General features: G+C 35.2%; 1 protein-coding gene across 2 annotated transcripts in view; it reads left to right on the forward strand.

Moving 5' to 3' along the window:
• Positions 1-27216, forward strand: part of KIF6 (kinesin family member 6) — a 119542-nt gene that overhangs the window by 22394 nt on the left and 69932 nt on the right. For both annotated transcript variants that reach the window (XM_087717912.1, XM_087717913.1), the window contains exons 5-13: positions 714-823; positions 2537-2666; positions 7001-7207; positions 7738-7881; positions 10549-10635; positions 11641-11744; positions 17228-17333; positions 19011-19146; positions 22190-22369. In XM_087717912.1, the coding sequence (XP_087574038.1) occupies positions 714-823; positions 2537-2666; positions 7001-7207; positions 7738-7881; positions 10549-10635; positions 11641-11744; positions 17228-17333; positions 19011-19146; positions 22190-22369 (1204 nt within the window). The remainder of the gene's footprint in view (positions 1-713; positions 824-2536; positions 2667-7000; positions 7208-7737; positions 7882-10548; positions 10636-11640; positions 11745-17227; positions 17334-19010; positions 19147-22189; positions 22370-27216) is intronic.

Here is a 27216-nt window from a genome sequence, read left to right on the forward strand (position 1 = left end):
GGCTCTTCCCTCTGTGGCCCAAGGTCATTGCCACATAGAAAGACTGGCCAGGTGAGCATTTGGCCAGCAATCTTACTTGGAATTCAGGGACTTCCCAACAGTAACTTATACCCTCATTACTAATCATACAAATTACTGTAAATAAGGCATTCTACATAGGGTTGCCTTTGAAAATCACTCAGAAACTGCTGTTGGAACAGAATGTGGCAGCCTACTTACTGGCAGATATGAGTCACCAAGCGCATATAATACTGGTGCTGCAGGCCCTGCAATTCCAGATGCAATTCAAAATGCTTGCTTGGCACGTATAAATATATATGACTTTTAACTTCACACCAATTACTTGCAGAACTGCTTCCCTAGCAGAACTGACCTATATACAATATTATACCTGTTTCTGGTAAAGCTGCTGGTTGTTCCCCATTTCATTGAAGTGAGGGAATCTGAGGCCACCAGGCATTCCTAATTAGTTGGTTGTTGATGATGACTCAGTCCAATTTATTTTAACATATCAATAAGATGGATTGTATTTTAATGTTTTATCACTCTGAAATTCCTTAGCATGGTGTTTGTTGATGAAATATAGTGGAGATACCTAGTTAGATAGAGAAGAGAGACGCTAACATCAAGTTTGTGTAGTACTAAAGTTAAAAAATAAATATAAGTAAAATATAGATTTTATACAATTATTTATTTTTTCCCTTTTAATTCAGGATAGCAGTAAGGTTTATACCACACATATTTCTTACTTAGAAATTTACAATGAGTGTGGTTATGATCTGCTAGATCCACGGCACGAAGCCTCCAACCTGGAAGACTTACCGTAAGTAATGCAAGATTTGTAAAATTTAGCACATCTTTTTTCCTTTTCTCCTCGTTCCAATTCTCTGGGTATGTCTGCCTGTCTGCATATCAAAACACATTAAAATTTAAAATTTATATCAAATTAAAATTTCTGTGACATTGCTGTGGCAAACAGTATTGTTGATTTTTTTTCTTTCAAATGTCTTATTCTATACAATGAATCAAAGAAATACAATTACAATAAATAATTAAAAACTATAATGTAATTTTCCTAGATTTTTTCACAGATAAATAATAATACAAAATTAATCACAGCTATGTATTGGACAGTGCTTCAACAGTTTTGTAACTATTTATAGAGAGAGTTTTGGCTTGCAAATTCTGCAGAGAGAATTTTGGCCTGCAAAGATTTGGCCTACAAATCTAGGTTGCTACTAGTCTTTTATATATTTGTGTGAATTAATATATAATAATATTATATGTGCATACATGTGTATGTGTGAATATGAATATTGGAATAGTACAGTAAATACAACATTTTTTCACTGTCACATACCCTATATTGTGTGGAAATGTTATTTAAAAGATCTTGTTAACCTAGAAACAGAAAAATTAACTAGAAATATTAGTACTATCTAATATTTTATCTCTCACATTGCAATTGTATAAACAGATCTATTTCTAATCTTCTGATTCCTTTCTTTAAGTAAAATGTATATATGTTTTAATGCTAATTTGGGTCTTGATATGTGAAAAGTACTGCTAATTTATTCATAATGACAGAGGAGGCAGAAGCAAGGCTTTTGTTTTCTTTATAAACAAAGAATGTTTTCCATTTGGCTAAGTGGATGGAATTTGTAGATTCCTTTTAAAGCTAAGTGGAATTTGTGTAAAACAATATTAGCCAAGTTGAGCTGGATACATTCTTCAGTTGCATTAGCCAAGTTATAGGACTTGTAAGAAATGGAACTTCTGAGGACTTCTTTTAGAAAAATTGTGGCCTTTACTGTTCCAGGTCCAAAAAGGTACCACAATTCTTACAATTATCTATTTTAAATCTGAAATCAATATCCCAAAGGTGCTTTTTCAAAAGGCAACTGTCTGGCTTCTCTTTGAAGACATTTTGTTTCTCATCTGAAGAAGCTTCTTGAATGAGAAACTAAACATCTTCAAAGAAAAACCAGAAAGTCCAGTTGCCTCTTGAAAACACACCTTTGGGACAATCGTGACCTGGATGATTGAGAATCTCCATAGACACTAAAATTAACAAGCACTTAGGTTTCAATAATATGGCCTACACTTCCTTTTCCCATAAAATTCTTTTTCCAGGCAATTTTGTGGAGCAAAGTAGAATTTTCTTTAAATTTGTTTTCTTGGTTTACTATAATAACAAATAAGGATTTCTCTTCCTGATCATCTGGAATAGGACAAGATAGTATAAAGGATATAATAAATATTATAGTTTTATATCTTTAATTGCAAATGTATAGAGTTTTAAATCTTTAATATTGAACAACTCAGTTTCTCCCTCAGTAGATTACACAATTCTGAAATATATATTTCATTTACTACGAAATCTTGCTGTTACTAGCTAGAGTAAACCTTAAAGCATTTGTATATTATCAAGAAAATAATACATTTACTTACTAGCAAAACTTTTGAATAAATATTCCAGTATAATTTATGATTAAAAAACTAAAACCCATATATATTTTTAATTTTTTTCATGTAGAAAGGTGACAATAATGGAGGATCCTGATCAGAACATTCATCTGAAACATCTCTCTTTGCAGCAAGCAACCAATGAAGAAGAAGCTCTGAATCTGCTTTTCTTAGGTGACACAAACAGGATGATTGCAGAGGTGCGCATATTTTCAATGTCTCTTATTCTACAATCACCAAAAAGCTTTATAGTAAAATATATGTTTATTTATTTAAAATGTGTAAATAATCACCTGTTTTGTAATCAATTCTGGGTGCTCCTCTCCAGCCATCTATTCAGAAATTTCAGTGAAATTTATAAATATTGTTCTTAAAATATCATTGTTTTGCTTTTGCTTCAAATATATTTAAATATGTAAACATTTAATTGAATTTGTGAATCCAATGTAAATGATATTGTACACAACCAGGTACTTTATAGTAGAATAATCTATATGTGACAAGAATGGTACTTTGGCAGAGAAATCATGCAGTTTTTGTGGAACTAGATTTCCCCCACACAGGAATTTGGATAATTTAATGAACAACTCTCCCCTACTTGGCCCTTGGAAACCAGGATATGGGACTTCCATTAAGTGATGGAAAAGGCACTGAAATTGAGCCTAAGTCCTGTAACTTTCAGAAACGTCTACTGGAAATGTATTATTGGAAATGGCTTCAGTGGTGTCGTTCCATAATGATTCATTCTTAGTTGTGGTGTGCTGAATTTCTGGGTAGCTTCATCCAAACTGAAGCTAGCCAAAGGGAGCTGGACAGATGTTTCCCTTGGCTTTTTTCCCCAGGGCAGTCCTAAATGTAACACCTCTTCTAGTATTTAAAATTTCTCCTCATAAGTCTCAATTGTCAGTTCCCTAGTCATTGCTACTGCCTTCCTCTGAATGTATATGTGTTGCAGCACAGTTCATATTGATAGATGAACATATGCTTAGGTCTTAATCTCAGCTGAACAAATTTGAAAATCAAAGTAGATAGGGATTTATCTGAACATTAAACTGCTTCATTTTTAATGTGACATGAAACAATAGTATATTATGAAAAAATGTTTTATGAAGCTAAGTAATGAGGAAACAAATACTAAGTTTATGTGTCTTTCCTCTGGCATGAATCTGGCCAAAATAAATCTTTGTGGCAGGTTTTCTAGTAATAGTGGGAATTTTTAAAAGATCTGAAATCTTACTATTCAATAGGGGGAATAACTTTTTCATTATTAAATTGTAAGGCTTTAGAATGGCAAAGATTGATTGATTTATTGATTGATTTGATTTATTCAGTTTGTATGCCACCCTATTCCCAAGAGACTCAGGGCGGCTAACAATCAAAGAGGGAAGGGGGATACAAAATAAAAAACAAAAAAGACAAACACATAGTAAAAAACAACAACAGTCATACCCTTAAGTAGGGCTAAGAGATTCAGAGGCCCCAGGCCTGCCAGAACAGCCAGATCTTAATGGCTTTGCGGAAAGCTGGAAGGGTGGTGAGGCTCCAGATCTCAACGGGGAGATCGTTCCAGAGGGCCGGAGCAGCCACAGAGAAGGCCCTCCCCCGGGGAGTTGCCAGCCGACACTGGCTGGCAGATGGAATTCGGAGGAGGCCTAATCTGTGGGATCTAATAGGTCTATGGGAGGTAATTGGCAGGAGGCGGTCTCTCAAGTACCAAGGTCCGATACCATGTAGAGCTTTAAAAGTAACGACTAGCACCTTGAAGCGAGTCCGAAGACCAATAGGCAGCCAGTGCAGCTCGCGGAGGATAGGTGTAACGTGGGTGTACCAAGGTGCACCCACAATTGCTCGCGCGGCTGCATTCTAGACAAGCTGAAGTCTCCAAATACTCTTCAAGGGCAGCCCCATGTAGAGCGCGTAATAGTAGTCCAGTCTTGAGGTCACAAGGACGTGAGTGACTATCCAAAGGGCCTCCCGGTCCAGATAGGGTCGCAGTTGGTGCACTAGGCGAACTTGTGCAAAGGTCCCTCTGGTCACAGCCAACAAATGGTGTTCTAAAGTCAGCTGCAGATCCAGGAGGACTCCCAAATTGCGAACCCTCTCTGAGGGGCGTATAATTTCACCCCCCAGGCTGAGAGATGGAATAGCTGGACCATCTTTGGGAGGGAGCATCAATAGCCACTCGGTCTTGTCGGGATTGAGAGCAAGACCCTAACAGCCTCCAGGCACTGGCACATAACTTCAACCGCTTCACTGAGTTGGCACGGGGCGGACAGATACAGCTGTGTATTGTCCGGGTATTGGTAGTATTTTATCCCGTGCCGACATATGATCTCACCCAACGGCTTCATGTAGATATTAAATAGGAGGGCGGACAGGACCGAACCCTGCGGCACCCCATAATTGAGGTGCCTAGGGGTCGATCTCTGCCCTCCAACCAACATCGACTGCAACCTGTCCGAGAGGTAGGAAGCGAACCACCGAAGAATGGTGCCTCCCACCCCCACCTCCCGCAACCGTCGCAGAAGGATACCATGGTCGATGTAGCCAGGCCTGAATCCAGACTGAAAGGAATCCAGATAATTGGTTTCATCCAAGGACCGCCGGAGTTGAAAGGCCAAAGAAATATTTTCATTTATTCATAAAAGCAACCCTGTACAAATCACTTTGCAATATGGCAATTCTGAGGATTGACTCCTTTCTTATAAGGAATTGTTATTCCTAGAAAGGAATTCTATTTTTATATCTTTAATCTTGCCTTTCTGTATTTGGCTTTACTAATTAAATTTCAGGCTGATGTACAAATTCAAAAATAGCAAATTTAGGATAATTTAAGATATTTTTAGGTGTAACCAGAAACACCACACAGGATATATACACTGTATAAAAATAAAGAAATTCTGCCTCACAATAGGAAATGGTGGTGGAAGTCAAATATAATTTTTTACATGGTACATGACGTAATGTAACATTTGTGAATTTTTTTTTCTGAAAGCTTAAGAGAAAGAAAACTGCATATACAATTCTGATAGATTTAATAAACAAGAATATGACCTTGTTTTTATTTATTTTTATTTTATGTATATCCCACCTTTATTATGATTCAAAACATACTTTATAATCATGTTTTCTTGCTATCACAACTCAGTGATTTGTTGACACCGGGAAACTTCCATCACATTGAATGTAACCCAATTTCAACCAATAAAAATGAATTGTAATGTAAACCAAAGAGTATAGTTATTAATCTCTTTACCATACATTCAAAACAGTGTAAGTCTATCAACACAAAAGACAGTATCATTAGCATCAGCATTTTACTATCTTTTAACAATAATAAAACTAACAACAAAATAAAATATTGAATATCAAAATATGAAGACAAATAACTCAGAAGTTTTATTTTTAGGAAATTAAATCAAAGCCACCTTGCAGTTATTTTTTTTTCCTTTTAATGCAAACTTAGCCTGTTTTAATCAAAAGAAATTTTTCAGTAAAAGGCTTTATTGCCATTTGTTCAGTTTGGGAGGACATATCTGTGTTGTATTTGTTTAGTTACTTGTGTTTGGAAAGTGCCTAGAGCTAATATTCTTGGCAGCATTCACATATATTTAATGAATGTAAACATTTTAAATATTTAAAGATTAAAGCAATACTTCTCTTTTATCTACTTTTTCATCTATGAGTATACTATCTATGTATTCTGCACATTTTAGCATATAAGGGGTTTTACCACTAACACATTTTTTTCACAAATATGCTGGTTTTAGAGAGGATGTGTAGGTCATCAGGCTTGTTGATGATACCATATTATTTCAAGCAAAAATTTCTCCCAATTAGAGGGCTTAAATTGAAAGAGTGAATGCATGTCGCCATAATCAAATGTTAAGGGACATACAAGGGTCCAAAAAAAAAGAAAAGAAAGTAAATACTCAGTTAAAACATGGAGTTTGTATGTAGCTATTGAGAAGATAAATTTTGTATAAGGGCTGTGTGAAAAGGAATGGAAGATGAATCTCTTGGTGCCATAATATTACACAAATCTGTGGCATATAACTGGTATAAGTACACGGTTCTTCTATTCAGGTAGCCCTTAACTTAATGGTCACTAAGTGACCATTCAAAGTTATAATCACCCCCAAAATTACTTATGACCTGATTTTTAATTGCCAACATCCCCTCACTCAATGGTCATGTGATTGGATTTTGAGCACATAGACTGCTTTTATAGCAATTTGTGCATTATTTGCAGTCATGTTGCACAATTTACAATGTTTTTCTTTTGATTAAGGAACTCTCTTACTATATTTTATAAAGTAGCATGTTGTAGGACAGATGAATTGACCATTTTTTTCCTTCCTCCAATACAGCCCATTGTAAATGGAATTATTATGGGATGTTTGTGTTAGACCTGAGAGGTTTCAAAGTATCATTGTGATCTGTTTTAACTTGAACCACTTTTTATTTCTAAATGATCAGTAACATTTAGACTGAGAATTAAAAAGTAAGGCTTAGGAAATGCTTTCTCTCACAGACTCCAATGAATCAAGCCTCCACACGTTCACATTGCATTTTCACCATTCATATCTCAAGCAAAGAACCGGGATCAGCAACCATTCGGCGTTCCAAGCTACACTTAGTGGACCTGGCTGGTTCAGAGCGTGTTGGGAAGACTGGAGTGGGAGGCCAGCAACTGACAGAGGCCAAATATATCAATCTGTCTCTTCATTATTTGGAACAGGTAAAGTTGATCCAGTCTCCATGTTTTGTTTTACAATATTCATGTTCTCTTGCACTGAATTTTGATTTAGACATGGAACACGATGGATCTCAGGTAGCTACTCTGTGGCAAAATGTCTGTACTATACTTTAATGTATTGTACTATTTCATAGCCCTTCTTATTTGGTGAGCAGTTTAATAGCACATAATGAAATTTAACAATAGTACTTATATATATAGGTAGTTCTCACTTAACTACCATTGTTCAGTGACCCTTCAAAGTTACACATGTGATTTCGGTAAAATGCAATTGGCAGCCAAAAGGGCAGAGATGGGGAGAGGGAAATAGACAGGAAGGGAGAATGCAGTTTGAGACCTATATTCTTTGTATCAAGTTTAATTTTTTTGGTCTACTTTTGTTATAAAACAATGAAGTGATTATGCCTAAACATAATACTCAGTTTTAATGTATTTTTTAATAATAGGCAGACCTGTCTGAAGTAAACAAAAGCAAGATATTAGAGCTTACTAAAATAGTCTAATTATTGCAGGTAATCATTGCTCTGTCAGAAAAAAACAGATCTCACATCCCCTACAGAAACTCCATGATGACTTCAGTACTAAGAGACAGCCTGGGAGGGAATTGCATGACAACAATGATTGCAACGCTCTCGGTAGAAAAAAGGAACATAGATGTATGTTTTCCCCTTTTTCCATTTCTCAGTCTTTTTGATATTAATGTAACAATTTTTATGCTCCAATTTCATATCATAACTTGCAGTATGATTAGATTCTGACAGTGACATAGCACTCTCAGAATGGGTTTTTTTCTCCATTTTTAAGGACTTAGCTATTTATTAGCTACTGAGTGAGAACTAGAGATAAAATAAAAAACAGTAGAAAAGGGGAAAAAATTAAAAGCTCTCTAATACTCTCTAATATGTGTTGTGACTCAGCAGCAGTCTTCTGTGAGTCTTTTCAGGATGCAAGATTAGTTATGCAGCTGGGGCTCGTTAGGGGCATATTCTGGGGATAAAAGGACAGATGGTGCCACGCCCTAGTTGCAGGAGTCAACGTTCCTTGGTTCGTTCAACATTGATTGATCATCAGTCGTGGTTTATGTAAGATACACTTGGAAAAGTGCTTTGTTTTCTGTAACCCTGATTCAAGCATACACTTGGAGAAGTGCATTGCGTTGTAGGAGTTTTTGTTTGGTATTCTGTTATCTGGTCAGAGACTGTATTTATGTTATTTTTGGGCTCGAAGCCAGTCTGAGCCGAGAACTGATAAAGAGAGTTCCTTTTAAGTTGTTTGCCTGTCGTCTGTTTAACGAGCGGAGAAGGGGGGACAGAACATATATGTATGTATGTATCATACATACATACATACATACATACATACACACACACACACACACACACACACATACAGCTTGGATTTATTCACTCTCTCAATTCTCTCCCCTCTACCCCCCCCTCCAAATATACTCACACAATCTCTCTGGTTTTTTTGATACCACCTTTGTTGTTACTTTAAGTACATGAAGGATGATAGGGAGTTCTGAGTAATGCAATATTTTTCTTTATAGTGTCATGGTTCCAAATAACATCCAAAATTAAATCAGAGTCCAAGGCAAAGTATTGCTCAAAGTTCCAATGTATTAAGATAGTCATGTTGGCACATCTGGGAAAACCCAAATCTGAAGCTTCTTCTGTCCCCCCTCCCCCCCGCAGTTAAAGTTCATGATCTTGCCCCCACACCCACAAGTCCATCACATGGTCCAATCTTCCACTGCTATGCTGGCAGTTCCACCCATCCAGTTCTGGTCAGGTGCAGAGGTATAGAGACAAAGGATGACCTTGGATTCTAGAAAGGAATTTTGTTTTGGCAACATAACATTCTACTCCTTACTATCCCCCCTCCCAATTCCCCACTAATGAAACAGCATAGTAGAATAGAATATTAGTGTGGCAGGCCAAAGATCCCAAAAGGAACTGGCTGCAGGCCTGACATATGGTTTAACTGAACATTCAAAGCATTTCATATTCTTCACTAGAGCCTTATCAGAGAATTGCAGATTTTAAAAAAAATTCCTGAAGATTGCTTCAGTTTCTAGGATGAGATTTGGATTAAAAAAAATCTTTTTCATTATATTTAATCAGATTAGGTGATAACAAGTAGCAAAAGTCATTGTGTGGATATCTACAATACAGTTCATTTTATAAAGTTAATTATATTCAGTACATAGTAAAAATCAGTCTGAAAGTATCTTAATTCACATAATAATAAATAATGATCTTATGGCATTGTTGTTTTTAAAACATTAACCCTGATAGAAATATAACTGAATTCCTTAGCAATATTGAAGCAGAATAAAGGATATTCTAGAGCTGGTTAATAACTTGTTTATAATATAGTAGGTAATGTTGGCATAAACTATATGCTAGTGGATCATCAGCAATTTAAAAAGAAAATATGACTGAAATTTTAAAAAAGTTAATTAGTTTTGAAACTAGAGATAGTTAAAATTAACAGAATTTTAGACTTTATTAGATTTTTTTAAAAAAATTAAAAACATCATTAAGGGCCAATTTCTTATGCTGCACTATACATCACTGTTGATTTATTATTTAGAAAATAATTTAGCATCAATTATGTACATAGTTATAATTTTGAAATAATATTTATAGAAATTAAAAGGACGTAATACCAAATATTGATTTATGGCTGAAAATTGAAAACTCACCCATAGGTCTTTTGCTTTTTTGCCTTTACTCTTTAATTATTGAAATCTACCATTTGATCAATTTTGTGTTCTTCATTGGCATCAACCTATGCGTTTAGCCCATTATTCTTAATTAACACAGAAAACTCTTCAAGGAGTGTCCAGTAATAAATCACTTTTCCCGGGCAGAGTACCTTGCTGCCCAATCGGGGAACAGAGATATGGTCACATGTTATGGAACCACATTTCCCACAAGGCAGTTCTGCCTACATTTCCCATAAGGTAGTTACATTTCCCATGAGGTAGTTCCTTAAAGGAGACCGATCTTAATTCCTACATTAGCTATATACTGTTGGGACAACACACTATTAATTAGTAAACACAAACAAATGTCATAATAATTTAATTTTATGGGGAAATATGGGAGTGGATATGGGGCTTCTGTTTTTGCTTGCATATTATCTAATTCAGTCATGAGATGTAATAGACAGAAACTATTTTTATCATACAATTTGTCTGGTATTCTTTTTTGTTAAAGCATATTAAGACAATTTTAAAGATTGTTACTTTGATTCTTACATTGTAGAAAACTTACCTGTTTACATAGTGATAGGTTAAGATTTTTTTTTCTTTTTAGGAATCTATATCAACCTGTAGATTTGCTCAGCGAGTTGCTGTTATTAAGAATGAAGCTGTTCTAAATGAAGAAATTGATCCTGGATTGGTAAGGCTCCTCAGTGATTCTTTATGAAAACACTACTGTATATAATATAACATGACAGTGATTTCCATGTAATAATTATTCCAAATAATTATTCATTTTGTCTCCTTAATATGGTAGTGGAGGTTATTTGTCACAAGTGATTAAAAGTGTTGCGTACTCGATGCAACTTACATAGTGTATTATTATTATTAAAAATAAGTAAATATTTTCTTTAATATACAGAGTGATCTAATGTATAATGTTTTCAATCACTAATATTAAGCAATCATTTTGAAGTTTTGTAGTGTGGTTGTATGGAGTGATGTATGTAGTGTAGCTGTATTTAACGTGAAAGTAAGCAATAATGCTAGCAATAGCACTTAGACTTACCGGTATATACCGCTTCATAGTGCTTTACAGCCCTCTCTAAGTGGTTTACAGAGTCAGCCTATAGCCCCCAACAATCTGGGTCCTCATTTTACCGATCTTGGAAGGATAGAAGACTGAGTCAACCTTGAGACTGGTGAGATTCGATCTGTCAAACTGATGGCAGCCGATGATCAGCCGAAGTAGCCTGCAGTATTGCATTCTAACCACTGCGCCCCCACGGCTCTTGTATATTCAATAGAACTTTTCCTCCAGAGACATATTCAGAATATTGTCTCCTTATAGAATAAAGATGGTGAAAACATATTCCCCATAACTAATCCAGAACTGTATCGATATGCTATAAATACAACTTCAAAGTGGGAAACCAGTAAAAAATTGAATCTCAGTTGTCTAGTTTTTACCATCTTTGAAAGGAGTTTATTTTCCCTCAAATCATGGTTCTTCATTTTTCCAAAGCATGCCATTATTTAAGTTCACAGAATTATTTCATTTCTATAAAAGAAAATGAAAAATGTTTAATTTTGGGGGGGAAGGGAATATAAAGATTAGCAATTTGGTTTATATAGAAAAGAGCATCACATAACTTCTAAATCAGACATTCATTTTTATTCATTGTGATCCATTTTATATTTCCAGATGATTATGCGTCTGAAGAAGGAAATCCAGGAATTAAAAAATGAATTGGCCATGGTGACTGGTGAACAAAGATTTGAAGAACTCTCAAAAGAAGAGCTGCTAGAGTATTGTTTGGTTTTCTTAATGTCATCTATATGTCATCATATATTCTGAAATATTTTTTTTAATTTGCGTAATAAGCATGGACATTCTAGTGAAATTTAGTTTCAGATAATACTTCAAATTAAGAGATATTTTAAATTTAACAGAATGAATAGTGAACTTACAGCAGCTGCAGTATTTTCACCCTGTCTTATTAATAAGAAATAAGAATAAGAAAAAGTGAAAGTTGTAAGATCTAATTGCTATTTTATTATTATCAGACACAGATTTTGGCAGTAGATATGAATTTCCATATAGACAATTTTCTGAGAAGTAATTGGGCAGAGTAAGTAAAGTGCAAGAATGATGGTCTAGCTGCTATATTGAGGTATATGAGAATAATAAATTGATCAGGAACATGAATGGGGCTAAACTGTCAATGTTTAAATTAGCTAGGTGATGTGAATAACCTTTAAAGATTATTTTGTTAGGTATTGAGCCCAAATTGGTATTGAAATAAATGAAGTGAATCAGGCTTTTTACCGCAAATATTTCTTTTGAGACATTAATACATACCAATTGAGGAGAAGGTTCAGAGCATGTATAACTTTAAAAAGTATTTAGGGAATATTTATAGCACTTAGAAATGCTGTGTTACTAATTGTAATCAACAAATTTCTTACATGCTAAATCCCTGCTTGTAACTAATTTTTTTTTGCAATATAAGACTGCTGAGAGCATGATCAAATATAAGGTTTATAAGGTTTATTGTATTTATATGCTGCCCTATTCCCGGAGGGACTCAGGGCGGCTAACATAAACCCAAACTTTCTGAATCCCATTATCTGAGAAATCTATAACTGCATAGTTTGATTATTGTATTTAAGACACTTCTCTCTGTAAACTTATCTATTGTATTGGAGAACAGAGTTCATCAGCATTACTATATTTACTTGGATTAACGTATTTTTCGGAGTATAAGACGCACCTTTTTTCCTCCAAAAAGAGGCTGAAAATCTGGGTGCGTCTTATACATCGAATACAGCATTTTTTGCCTCCTGAAGCCCCGCCCCTTCACCAAAATGGCTGTGCATACCCTTATGGAGGCTTTCAGAGAGCTCCTGGGGGCTAGGGAGGGAAGAAATGAGCACAAAATGGGCCGATTTTTGCCCCCCCCCCCAGCCTCCAGCAGCATTCTGTAAGCCTCCATAAGGCTATGCATGCAATTTTTTTTGTCAAAAAATGGTTTGCCTGTTTCGCAAAAAAATGGCCATTTTTTGCTCATTTTGGGGGGGGGCACCCCCAGAGCACTCTGCAAGCCCCCCCAAAGGCTATTCATGCCTTTTATTTTTAAAAAACGGGCCCATTTTTGTGAAAAACGGGCCGTTTTGGGGAAGTTTGCAGAGTGTAAAAACTTTTTTTTCCTTTCGGAAAGCTTTTTAGTTAGAGTGATTGCTGAGAATTACATTGATCAAGTGCTGTGTCAGCATAACAAGTCTTAGGTGCTGCAGGTTGTCAGCAATTTCCTTCTCCAGCACATGGATAAATAAACCTGGAAACATCTATCTACCTACTTACCTACCTACCTACCTACCTACCTACCTACCTACCTACCTACCTATTCTCTCTCTCCCTACGTACCTACTGTATTTCTCCCTCTCTCTCTACCCCTTTATCTACCTACCTACCTACCTACCTACCTACCTACTCCCTCTCTCTCCCTACCTACCTACTGTATTTCTCTCTTTCTCTATCCCTCTACCTACCTACTCTCTCTCTCTACCTACTTAATGTATTTTTTCTCTCTCTCTCAATCCCTCTATCTCCCTACCTACCTACTCTCTCTCCCTACCTACCTACTGTATTTCTCTCCCTCTCCCTCTGTCTATCTACCTACCTACACACTCTCTCTCTCTCTCTCTCTCTACCTACCTACTGTATTTCTCTCTCTTTCCCTCCCTCTCTATCCCTTTATCTACCTAGCTATTTTTTTTTTAAAAAAAATGCCTCTTCAAAACCTTGGTGCGTCTTATACTCCGGTGCATCTTATACTCCGAAAAATATGGTATCTAGGTACAAGTCTGTAGATTTTATTATTGTTTTGCTTATCTAGCTCTAAAGAGATTCAAAATTCGGCCAAGGAGCAACAGCATTAAAAATTCTGCTGTGAAGATTTTTTTACTGTAGACAATGAAGCCTGTCTTGCAAAATTGAAGACACCAGTCTGTCAGAGAAAGAAAGTCTCCATACCAATTACTTGAAGCCAAAGATTATAATATTTCAAAAGAAGCCATTGAAGTTTTAGTACATTTAACTGTGCTGAAACAAAACTGAACAAATTAATCTTTATAAATTTCTGAGCATAGCTTTTTGAAAGTAAGAAGTTTTTGGAATGTACAAATTAATTCAAAAATACCCCAAGATAGCAATTTTAAAATTTTAAGCAATTTTTCAAAATGAGGGAGGACATTACAGACTGAAAAGTTTTTAATGGCAAAGTTATAATATGGCCAAAATGCAGTTCACAAATTTGTTCATATAAAGACCCTCTGGAGATTATAAACTAAATTTTGAATAGGCATGTTTTCTGTGCCTTGTTGCATATCAAACATAATGCTGTGTTTTGAAATAGGATTGACTTCAATCATGGCCTAAATACTGAGTTGCTATTTCAGTTTTTGGTGTAAAATATTTTTTTCCTGACAGAAGTCTTTTGTTGGGTATGGAACATTTTAGGCTCAGTGATGGAAACCTGTAGAAATTAGAGTTACAGAGTTACTTCCAGGATATTGCATACATGATGTTATTCAGGGAAACATAACTACCATTTATGCAAATTGTAATTGCATCACATTTTTGTCCCATATAGTTTGAGAAGCTAAATTTAATTTAGATCTGAATATACTCTCATCATGATTCAAGGCATAAAGAATTTCTTAGAAACTGATGTGTATAAGGCAGTTGGATAAATGAATGCTTGCTTGCCCTTGCTGGGGAGCTAGCAAGTTGTTTACTTGCTTGCTGAGGCAGACTGGAGAGCCATAAGGGACTGGGGACAGAAAGGAGCTAGGGGAACTAATTTTTGCTGATGCTTGCAAATAGAGATGAGAGAGAGATTTGGGGTGGGGGAATTGGAGGCAGTGCCTTACCTTACTGAGGCTTGGGACTGGGAGGGACCAATTCCGGAGTGGTTTCCATTGGATTGACTACAGCTAGTCCTCAACGTACAGTCATTCATTTAATGACCGTTCAAACTTACAACTGTACTGAAAAAGTGACTTATGACCATTTTTCACCTTATGACCAATGCAGCATTTTCATAGTCATGTGATCAAAATTTGGATGATTGGCCAGTGGTTCATATTTATGATGGTTGCAGTGTCTGTCACATGATCACTTTTTGTGAACTTCTGACAAGCAAAATCAATGGGGAAGCCAGATTCACCTAGCAGCCGTGTTCCTAATTTAACATCTGTAGTGATTTACTTAACAACTGTGGCAAGAAAGGTTGTAAAATGGGGTTAAACTCTTTTAGGAACTGTCGCACTTGGCAATGGAAATTTTGGACTCAATTGTGGTTGTAAATTGAGGACTGCCTATATTTAACAAACTCACTTAACAATCACAAGATCATTTATTTTGTAAGTTCTGGCATTATCTACAACTATACCAACTTACAATAGAAATTCCATTCCCAATTTATGGTCATAAGTAAGAATTACCTGCACATTTGGAAAAAAATAGCAACATTATCTAGCAATATTTTAATAAGCAATAAAAGGTCATCTTTTCTTCCAGCTGTTTATTGCTTATTAATATCCACAACTTGCTTTCTTTATCATGTCAGTTGGATTTTAGACCTTTATATATCAATAATTCAGTTAAATCAGAAATGATAGGGCTTATACAGAAAGACATTTATTTTGGGGTTCAAGGATTCCAAAAGAAAACATTTTGGATGGAATATCCTGCTTTTCTTGCTACGTCAAAAAACATTGTTTTATACCAAGCATTTCCTATCCATTCATCAGATACTGAAAAACAATATTAGAAAATAGCTTTTTTTGCAAGCCATTATTTTTCTTTCTTTGATGTTTGTCTGATGTGTTTTGAAGGCTATAGCCAATGGTAGTGGACATGCAGCACCTACAGTGAACCGTATACTGTATATTGCACAATGTATTAGAGTTCTGTAATAAAAAAGGAGGAGCAGTCATAAATGGATCATAGTTTATACGTAAAGTCAAAGTGGGGGCTTCCAAAATTCCTTCCTGAGTTAGTTAAGTCTCTTTGCTTCCATCATATATAATATTGACTGTTTTAAATATAATCTTCCTAAATATTTTATAAAAGTATTTATAAAGTATTGGACAACTTATATCTAGCAATGTAGAGTGGTAGCCATATGCTCTGTCCTGCAAGGGCATGTAGGAGAGAAGTTAGTCATACTGAAGGCCAAAATCCATCACATTAACCATGTACAAACACTACAGCAAAGAGTTATTCAAGGCAACCCCCATGGGGGTATAACTCTAAGTTTAGGTACAAATCTACTATACTAATTACAGGAAGAGACAGACTGGAACAGTGGTCTTAATGTAGATAAAGGTCACTGTATCAGAAAAAATAGTTCAGTGACAGGTTCTGCAAAATGGGCTGAAGTGAACATTATTTCCATTAAATATCTTAGTCTCTGATACTGATACTTTATAAAATTTTCAGAAAAAGATCTCTTTCCTGATCAATTATGTTCATTATGTTAACTGCCTCCTGAGGAGGCCATCTCTTCCAGGGCTACTTGACAGTCTGACAGCCACCTACAGTGTACATTTTCCTCCCTTAGCCCTACATTGATTTTAGAAATCATCGACATATGCAAGACTGTTAAGCAGGATTACTTTCAAGTGCTTAAAGATTCAATTCTGGGAACCATTAATTATAAATAAGTCTAATTGAACAAAATATAACTTTATTTTGGTTAAAAATATACTTGGTATATCATGTGTTTTTGCGGAGTTAGAATTTATTGGACGGAACATTGCTATTTTTAAAATTTTCAATTTTATTTAAAAACACCTCCTTTATGTGTTGTTTAGACTTAAGCAGTAAATTTGCTTTCTATGTGTTGGAACCAGAGTTTATTTCATGTAGATAGAAAGGTTCTTTCCAGCCATAGATGATTTTTAATCTAAAGAAAAAAATCCCAGTGATACAAAGAAAAATGCAGCTATTTTTGTTAACTAACTTCCCCACTCTGCTTTCCACTGTCATCCTCAAAGTTTGTTCCAAAGATCTAGAATTCCCAAGAACTGAAACAGCAGGCATAAATTTTAAAATGCTGTTTTTCCTGCTTCCCATTTTGCTGAAATTCCACTTGCAGAAAGTTCATAGTTGTGATAAACTAGCAGGAATCTGGAGTTAAATATTTATGTTTGATTTATTCTTCTGAAGAGTTATATATTTTCTTCAATGTAGCTCTTTATTTTGTTTTATCATGTATATTTAGATTAGATGAACAAGTTAAAGAATTTCTGGAAGATACTGATCCTGAAAACATTTTGGAAATTGGGGCTGACATGCGGAAGATAAAATACTGTTTCAGCCATTTAAAAGTATGTTGCATTGTGTTTTTAACACATTAACAAATGTACCGTATTTTGATTTATTAGGCAATTTTAAAAGAGAAGAGGAAGTATGAGTTTCTAATTAGAGCCTAATTTGTATATATATTTTTAAAAAATTATGTTTTTCTTGTAGCAGTAATGAAATTTAAATATTGTAAATGAGAAAAACACAGTTTCCCATGTGATGTTTGATATAGGAAACTAGAGTTATTAATCTAAGGGTAGGGTTAAGGTGTTTTGTTCAAATGCTCTTCCTGTTTGCATTGACTTTGTTCTTAATATTTTAAAAGGTTTCCTGTCACGTGTAAAACTGTGATTTTCAATATCTGAAAAAAGCTGGAAACTGTAATTTAAAGAATGTGCAAAGTATGTATCCCTAAATTGCTGGGTATTCCTTCTTAAATAAACCATTATTATTTAGACAGGAACTTTTTATCTAAAGCAACTCCATAGTTAGCTTAAGCCCTACATGGCATCGGACCTGGGTACCTGAGAGACCGCCTCCTGCCGATTACCTCCCATAGACCGATCAGATCTCACAGGTTAGGTCTCCTCCAGATTCCATCCACCAGCCAATGTCAGCTGGCGACCCCCCGGGGGAGAGCCTTCTCTGTTGCAGCTCCAGCCCTCTGGAATGATCTCCCTGTCGAGATCTGGACCCTTACGACCCTCCCGGCTTTCCGCAAAGCCACCAAGTCCTGGCTGCTCCAGCAGGCCGGGGGCCCTGTGAAACATCCAGCCCCGCGGAAATTGTGAATGTTGCGGCTTTGTTTTTAAAGTGTTGTCTTTGTCTAGTCTTCCCCCTTCCCTTGTCTATTGTGAGCCACCCGGAGTCCTTCGGGAGTGGGCGGCATACAAGACAAATCAAAACAAAACAAAACAAACAAAATAGTTATACTTTATATTCTTTGACATTGTTTTATAACTATTCAATTATTCAATCTTATTATAAAACTATTCAAATAATTATAATAATTCAATTATCACCTCCCCCCCTCGGACCAAATAGAAAAAGGCAGTTGGGTGGGGAGATTTCATAGGGAGTTTAATTAATTTGTTCGGATTTACATGCCACACTAAACAGAATTTAAAGAATATAATAACAAAAACAGTAATTTATAACTATTCTACAATTTGTGGTTATAGTCTGCTTTAGGGTTTTTGTGTGCTGTTATTTGATTATGAACCATCACATCAGCATTGCGCCTTACCATTTACAAGCATACAGTATGTTTTTCAATAAACCTTTTAATACAGATACATGTTTTAAAAATTAAGTAATTAACTGGAAGTTAATTTGCATATTTGCAAATGTTAAAGGTACTGTTGAGGCCAAATGACATCGTTGTTAAAAAAACAGTATATCTTACATACAGGAAAACAAGTAGAGGAACAATTTTAAGTTTAAGAAAGAGGAACTTTGAGAGGAAAGAGAGTCAGAATCTTAGGAAGGATGTCTGCATAGTTGGCCAAAGGAGAGACGGTACATGAAAATTATTCTGATTTGTTTAAAAGAGAAGAAGCTATTAAAACTAGATGATCCATAAGGGAAATCTTTACAGTAGCTTGACATTACAGGACTACAAATTTGTCAAATTTCCTCCTTACAGAAAATGAAGGAATGAATTACAAATTAAAATAACCATATTGTTTTTGATTCAACAGAGACTGGTAAATGATGCAAAACTTCCTGGCAATCAATTACCAGATGTTCAGGAAGATAAAAGTGCTGGTACTGTAATTGGCAATGAAGAGTTAAAGAAACTAAAGGATCTTTTGCAGCAACGAGATAATGAAATCAGTATCCTTTCTGAAATCTTTATTGGATAAAAATCTAGTTGCTACTCCTATGACATATCTATTTCTGTAAGGAATATGGCAATATTTCATTCTGTTCTTTACCTCATGACCTCAGGTCTCTTCCAAAATGTTCAACAATCCTCAAAAGCAGATGTGAGGGGGGGAGCTACAGGAGGAGTATACTTTATTGCAAAATGATTTAAAATTCAATGTATGATACTTTTCATTTAATAATAACATGGAAAGGTTTCAATATTGCTAAGTGAATATAATCAAGCTGAATACATCTATTTTCAGTTACCATCTGCTCAGTCTGGAACAGCTTGCTCTTTGAGGTCAGGATGACCCATGCCCTGTTAAAACTTAGGAATGCAGTTAGAACCATTTTGGAAAGCAGCCAACTTCTTATGGGGAAAGGGCTTGGTTGTGTTGGGTTAGCCAGCATAGAGTACTATGATGATTAATTGGTTTTATTGATGTTTTCACTATTTTGAATTGTAAACTGGTCAGACTCAGTCAAGGAAGCAACATAAATACATTCTTAATATTCTATTTGAAGTTTGGGTATAACAACTATAATTTGTACTTTTGATCTAACTGTATATTTTAGTTGACACAATCTCAACATGGTACAAAGTTAAACAGGACATTCAAATACTAGTGAGCTTCCAGGTCTAATTATTTTGTATCTTGACAAAACTCCATATTCGTGTATTAAAGAGCCGTGGTGGCTCAGTGGTTAGAATGCAGTATTGCATGCTAATCCTGCTGACTGCCAATTGCTAGCAAGTTTGGCAGTTCAAATCTCACTGCCTCAAGGTTTACTCAGCCTTCCATCCATCCAAGGTCGGTAAAAGGAGGATCCAGATTTTTGGGGGCAATATGTTGACTCTGGGAACTGCTTAGAGAGGGCTATAAAGCACTGTGTATATAAGTCTAAGTGCTAAGTGCTATTGCTAAATATAACATTTCTAAACATTTAAGTATTTATTTATTATTTATATACTATTTACTGATTTTCAATGCACAAGTCAATAGTGTACAGAGTTGACACTTTTTCGGTTGTGTAATAAAATGTGGGAATTACCTTGGAAGATGGAGTAAAAAATGACACCTGGGGAATAATCAGATAAAAGGAGGAGAAGCCCACAGCTGAATGAGCAGAAAAAGAACTTTAGAAAGGATCTGTCCTAACTTATCAGGAATAAAAAAGGCACATTGGAAGTTTTTTACTTGTTTTATTTACTTATTTGGACACCAACCAGCAGACAGAAGATATGATGAAGACTCCTTAATTGCATCGCATATGGACAAACATGTCCGTAGTTTCAATTGAGAAACTGGGCATCCTAGGCCAAGCTAAGTCTAAAAATGCTAGATAATTCCTAGAAACTTGGCATTCAGACAAATCAGCCATCAATAGGCACATAGCATTACAATAAGTAGAATTAGCTCATATTTTTTGTTAACATAAACTTATTAAAGCTGTTAATAAGACTGAAAGGAGTAATTTACTCATTAAGATTACGATTAGGTAAAGACAATTCCATGGCAAATGTTCTGAGCTAACCTCTTTTGTAATTTGTTCTGAGTGTTTTCAACAACTATACGTTCTTCCGGTATTCACCTGCCTAGCCATTTGAAAATTAAAATACTTTACTCATACAAGCAGGTGAAAGTTGAAAAAAATGCTTGTAAACACTCCCAACTAGAAATTGCAATAGAGAGAAATATTATTAAGAAATGGAAGTTGCATGGAACTCTTGAAGTCAAGACAAGATCTGGAAGACAAATGTATCAACTGGAACTGTTAAAACTGATCATATTCACAAAACAACAGACATGTACAGTACAATATTTCTGATAAAACAATAAATTTGTATGGGAGAAGTATTCTTTGAAGAAAATCTTTTCTCGAAACTTAACCACAAAAAGTAATTGGTCCAAAATGTTTGATAAGCCTGAAATATTTGAAACAAAGTGTTTTAGACTGATGAAATGAAAATTGAATAGCTCAGCCACAGCCACAAAATATACATTCAAGAAAAATAATGTGAAACATTTGAAGAAAAGACCATTATGGCAAAATATTAAACATAGAGATGATTCTATTGGCTCGATATGCTTTATTATTGTGTCACAATCAGTGGCACAAAATATACTGTGCAAGTATGAGGAAGAATAGCAACTGAATGTCAACTAAATATAAATTTATACTATATATACTAGAAGACAGTATCCCATAATCAGTAAGGATATTGAAGCTGAAAATGATTGGATATTTCAGTAAGTCAAGGATCTGAAAAATATCTCCAAGTCAATCATGAAATAGTTAAAGGAAAGAAAAGTTTTGGAATGGCCTTAACAGCCCCAATAGTTGAATATTATTGAAAATCTTGGGAAAATCTTAAACATGGACTCGGTGTAAAGATAACCAGAAGAATTCACAAAGAAAAGTGTGGGAAAAATCCCAAACCAAACATTCAATTTCATATTTATCCATAAAAGAGGAGTTGAGAATCAAATATTTTAAAATTTTATTTTAAAATGCCTTCACTTTTTGCTTTCAGTTGTTACCGAACTTTGCCCAAGCAATTCATATTTTTATTTGTTTTCCTTGTTCCATTTACAATGAGCTAATAATAGAAGCAAATGTATGGTTTGACACTTTTCAAATATTAGATAGTATTTATTATAATTTTATTATAAAATAAGAGATTTTTGTATTATACAAAAATCCTATACAAAAGCAACCCAAAGCTGCACATATCTTGACTTTATACATACTGTACTGTTTATATTTGGAATGTGGTTAGAGCAGATGCACTGGTTTTCTTAGCCATAACCAACTTTAAGAATAAGTACATTGTGATACTATAAGCTAATGACATGAGGACAGAAGAATGGGGAATCAATCAATAAATATAATAAAACATACAAAATAATTATTCTGTTCTGCGTAATTTACAGCCTTTTTACGTAAACATACTTGTGCTAATTATCATTACAAAGTATTTTAAATCTTTCCTTAATATAAATATTAGATATTTTAGTAAATATGTTAAAGAAAGAAAAAAGGAAAACACAAGATGCCCTTCGTCTCAGTGCTTCATCCAAGGAAATCTCAGCTACAGAAAGTTCCTATGATTTGAAAAACATGGAGACTGAGCAGATGTTGCCTGTCATTTTGGAAACAAAATCTAATTCTCACTCAAAAAGCCAAGGTCAGTCATACAATTTATTCTCAAATTTTGAATTATTGCATAACCATCTTTGAAGGACTGTATACTGTGTGAAATAAGAAGACTGAAAATAGCATCTCTATGTAAATTATTTGTTCATTTGTTAATACTGTGAATATACAAAAAAGTTTTCCTAGGCTTCTCATGTCATAAATAATTTTCATATTGAGAGAAGCAGCATTTTTCTCTAAAAATATATAACTAAGAAATCTGTCTCTGTGAACTACACTGCCATCAGATAGGTATTTCAGTACGTAGCTGCAATGAATTTAAGCATCTAGACATCTCTGGAAAGGGAACAAAATTACCATAGGAACTTCCACAAATAATTAGCATAAAGATCTACAGGAAGTAACAAAATTGTTATAAAAGTCAAACCTCTACTTTGAAGGACATTGCCTCTTGGTGAAGTTTTCTGGGGGAAAAATGCACGATAATTGCAAACTGACTGCTGCAACACACCTCAGATAAATCATAAAATGTTACATTGGGTCAGCCAGTCACAAGATACATATAAGATTGTGCCTGAGTCTCATGCCAAATACTAAACGATTTATTTGCTTCTATACTGTAACACGGCTCCTCAAACTACAGCCAGGGGCCACATGTGGCCCATAAAGCCATTAATCCAGCACACACAGGACCACGAGGCTGCTCCACCCACATTGGCCAACCCACCCTTTGGCCCCAGGAGGCCAAAAACTGGGTAAAAATTGCCTATTTTGCCCCCAAAACAGACCGTTTTTACCCATTTTTGCCTGAAGAATGCTTCTGGGGGCAGGGGAGGTGAAGAATGGATGCACAGATGCCTCAGGAGGCCAAGAAACAGGCCCATTTTTCATCTCCCCCACCTCTAGGAGATAGATAGAGAAAGAGAGAGATAAAGAGAGAGAGAGAGAGAGAGAGAGAGAGAGAGAGAGAGAGAGAAAGAAAGAAAGAGAAAGATACTTTTTGGTTGTAAGCTCCTTGGGGCTGAGAAGAATTGCTGCAAAACTGAGTTTCCTTAAGTGGACCACTAGATTCCTAACAACTGAAAAAATGATCTAGGAAAAAGAAAAGTCAGCCAAAAGAGCAACATGCAACAAAAGCAAATAAAACACCCCCAGGAGCAAAACAAATTGAAGTTTAATTTGTGTTCATTGTTTAATGGACTGTTAAATTGGCCACACCCACCTAGTCACATGACCTAGCCATGCCCGCCCAGTCACATGACCACCTAGCCATGCCCACCCAGCCAGTCTGGCCCCCTAACAGTCTGAAGGACCGTGAATTGCCTCCCTGTTTAAAAAGTTTGAGGACCTCTGCTGTAACACATTGTAAAACACCAAGGAAACTAGGGATCTTTCACAACCTTTTCTCAAATATAGATAGAAACAAAAACTACACACAGAAAAACAATGTGGACCTGGGAGCTATATCAAGGAAAGGAAGAAGGCAGGATAGTAAGAGTTCTAGCCCCTTTAAAAAAATAGAATATTTGTCCAGGATAAATTGATTTTACTGTAAAGATAAATTATTTAAGGTGGTAGAACCACGACTGCAAAATGAAAATACATTTGTTTTTATATTGGTGGTGGCTGAAGCCAAGTTTATATAAGTATTTTGTGGCCTAAAATCAGCAATAAATAGTTTAGCACTTGCAGTGCTGGGACGTGGTGGCTCAGTGGCTAAGACGCTGAGCTTATCGATCAGAAAGGTCAGCAGTTCGACGCTTCAAATCCCTAGTGCTGTGTAACGGAGTGAGCTCCTGTTACTTGTCCCAGCTTCTGCCAGCCTAGCAGTTCGAAAGCATGTAAAAATGCAAGTAGAAAAATAGGGATCAACTTTGGTGGGAAGGTAACAGCATTCCGCACGCCTTCGGCATTTAGTCATGCTGGCCACATAACCATGGAGATGGCTTTTCGGCTTTGAAATGGAAATGAGCACTGCCCCCTAGCATCAGGAACGGCTAGCACATATATGCGAGGGGAACTTTTACCTTTACCTTTTTAAGTATTCTCATAATATTTGGGATGGGGGAGTTGGTTAGTTTGGAAGAAATGGGTAAATTGTCTAGCACTCACAATTTCAATAACTTAGCACCACTCCCTAACATTTGTTGACTCATATTAGGGACAACCCTGCAGAATGATAAATTGAAGCCCAGTCATACATCATTTTATTTTTCAGTAAATTCAAAGTAATTAAGTTCACAAATTTCAGTTACTTTGGTTGCAAACCTCAATTAATTAAAAGATTTAATTTGTCCTATAAGACACAATTACTTGAAAACTTATTTTTGGTTTATTTTTTTCATCGCCAGTACTTATTAGTGAGTATAGAACAGCAATTTACCATAGGACTATAGATCTTAGAGTAATATTTTTTAGCATTTTCTTATCCAACTCTTATTATTTTTATAAATAACTCAAGACAGTTACCTCCCTCCTCCTCCTATTTTATCCATAACAGCAATCCTGTGATATGTGTTGGGCTGAGAGAGTGACTAGCCCAAGCCCACTTAACCAGCTTTCATGCCTTAGGTGGCCAGTCTCCTGGTGTCTAATTTAAATACAGTTTCATAATGCAATTACCATGCTAGATTAAATATAATATGCACAATATTGTAATTATGTAGTATTTTGTTTACTTAAAGGGCTCTTCTTGAAAGTTCATATTTAACTCTGGACAGCAGTCTGACACAAATCTGTTTTAAAGAAAACTATGTAGTTCAATAGGACTTACCTTTCATTAAGTCCAAAAGTATTTAAAAGAATACATTATTTGAGTATAAAATAATACATTATTTGAAAAATATTTGTTGCCGTCAGAGGTAAAAAGTATAACTGAAAACAACTTAAAAGATTGTGGAATAAAAATAGGATAATAAAGGCAGTTGGAATAGTTTAAGTAATAGTATACTGAAACTACAATTGTGGGAGAACTTCTCTGTGTTAATAAAAAGTGTTATGTGACTAAGAGAAAGAAAAATTGAATAGTTAAAAAAAACCTGCTGTTTTAAAACACTCATTATACAAATCCTGTTTGTTTAAAAACCTATTCATGCATTAGTACAATGTTGAGGAACTTATTTGTGTTGCAGAGATGGTTGATTTAACCTAAATTAAACTACATAGTCTAACCATAGTATGTTGTTTTAATACTTGCTTCTATAGTCCATATGTCATGAACAGTTATTTGGCAAAATAATTGCTCCTGCTTTTGTCGATTTCTCCTCAGAGAAGCTGTGTATTGTTATAGCTTTTTTTTCGCCTTTCTTCATCCTCGTCCTCATTCTCCAAAATACAGAAGCTCTGTTTAGAAAATAATACAGGCACGGTCCCAATATTTTCCCATTCTATGGCACTCAATCAGAATAGAGCTGGAAGGGACTTTGGAGATTTGCTAGTGCTGTCCCCTGCTTACACCATTTCAGATAAGTAACTGTCCAGTGTCTTCTTAAAAACCTCCAGTGATGTAATACCTACAAATTTTGAAGGCAAGCTGTTCCACTGGTTAATTGCATTCACTATTAGGAAATTTCTCCTTAATCCCAGGTTGCTTCTCTCCTTGATTAATTTCCATCCATTGTTTCTTATCTTGCCCTGGTGCTTTTGGAAAATAAATTGGCCCCCTCCTCTTTCTGGCAGCTTCTCAAATACTGGAATACTGTATCATGTCCCCCCTAGTACTTCTTTTCAATAGACTAACGAAACCCAAATCCTGTAACCGTTCTTCATATGTTTTAGTCTTCTTAGTTGTTCTTCTTTGCACTTTTTCCAAAGTCTCAACATCTTTTTTGCAATGTGATAACCAAAATTGGACGCACTATTCTAGGTGTGGTCTTCCTAAAGCGGTATTAATAGATCACATGATTTTGATTCTATGCCTCTGTTTATACAACCAAGGATTGTTATTAGCTTGAACTTGGGGACTATCTTTAAACAGGGAGATTACTTACCTGATCCTATCACAATATTGATCAGAAATGCAATGTTTGATTTCTATGTAGTAAAAAGTAGAAAGATCCATTCAGTGATACCTTTGAGACAGCAGCTATTGAAACATAAACATTGTACGTTGTAGTAGGATTAGTAAGCAGTAAGGAGGTTAAAAATTGATTTAATTTGGATTCCTACACTGAGCATGGTTGGATATAATGGCTTCTTCCAACTCCTTGATTCTGTGATTATATTGTGATGTGGCAGTGAATTAGGCTAAAGATTATCCTTCCAATAATAAAAATCTGTGATGTAGAAATAAAACTGGATGCACAAATATCAGAATTTGTTAGACTCAGAAGTGGAATGTTATGACTTTCTTTAGGAACATAAATATTTTTTTGAAATATGGAAAAACCAATGTTGGAATTGAGGTTTTCTAGACAGAAATATTTTTGGCTTTTAGCAGGTTTATTTAATTAACCAGATATTGGTTCAGAATTATTTACAGCTGTAGGATCTATCTCAGTATGCTTCATGTGAAAAAAAAAGGATTAAAAAGGATAGAATGTTCAGTAATTTCCATACTGTATTCTATACCTTTTTTTATCTTAACCAAAGGACAAAAGAATTCAGATAGCAGATAGATAGGCAGGTATTTGAAAAATAATTATATTTTATTAGCAAAGTATGCTTTGCTTAAAAAATCTTGATAGTCCACGTCAATAAATAAATAAGTAAAATAAACCCTTGCCTGAGTGATGTGCTAAAATGTCATATTTTACTATTCATAATACATTTTCTTATTTCGTCTTTAGGAATTCCTTCCCCCCCCCCCAAAAAAAAAACTACCCAGATGCAGGGAACGATTTGAGGATTTTGTCTAATAATCCAGCAAAATTGGCCAAA

Source organism: Thamnophis sirtalis, unplaced genomic scaffold (assembly GCF_051295495.1).
Source record: "Thamnophis sirtalis isolate CommonGarterSnake01/CBP01778 unplaced genomic scaffold, rThaSir2_p1.2 scaffold_6, whole genome shotgun sequence".
Lineage (NCBI taxonomy): Eukaryota > Metazoa > Chordata > Lepidosauria > Squamata > Natricidae > Thamnophis > Thamnophis sirtalis.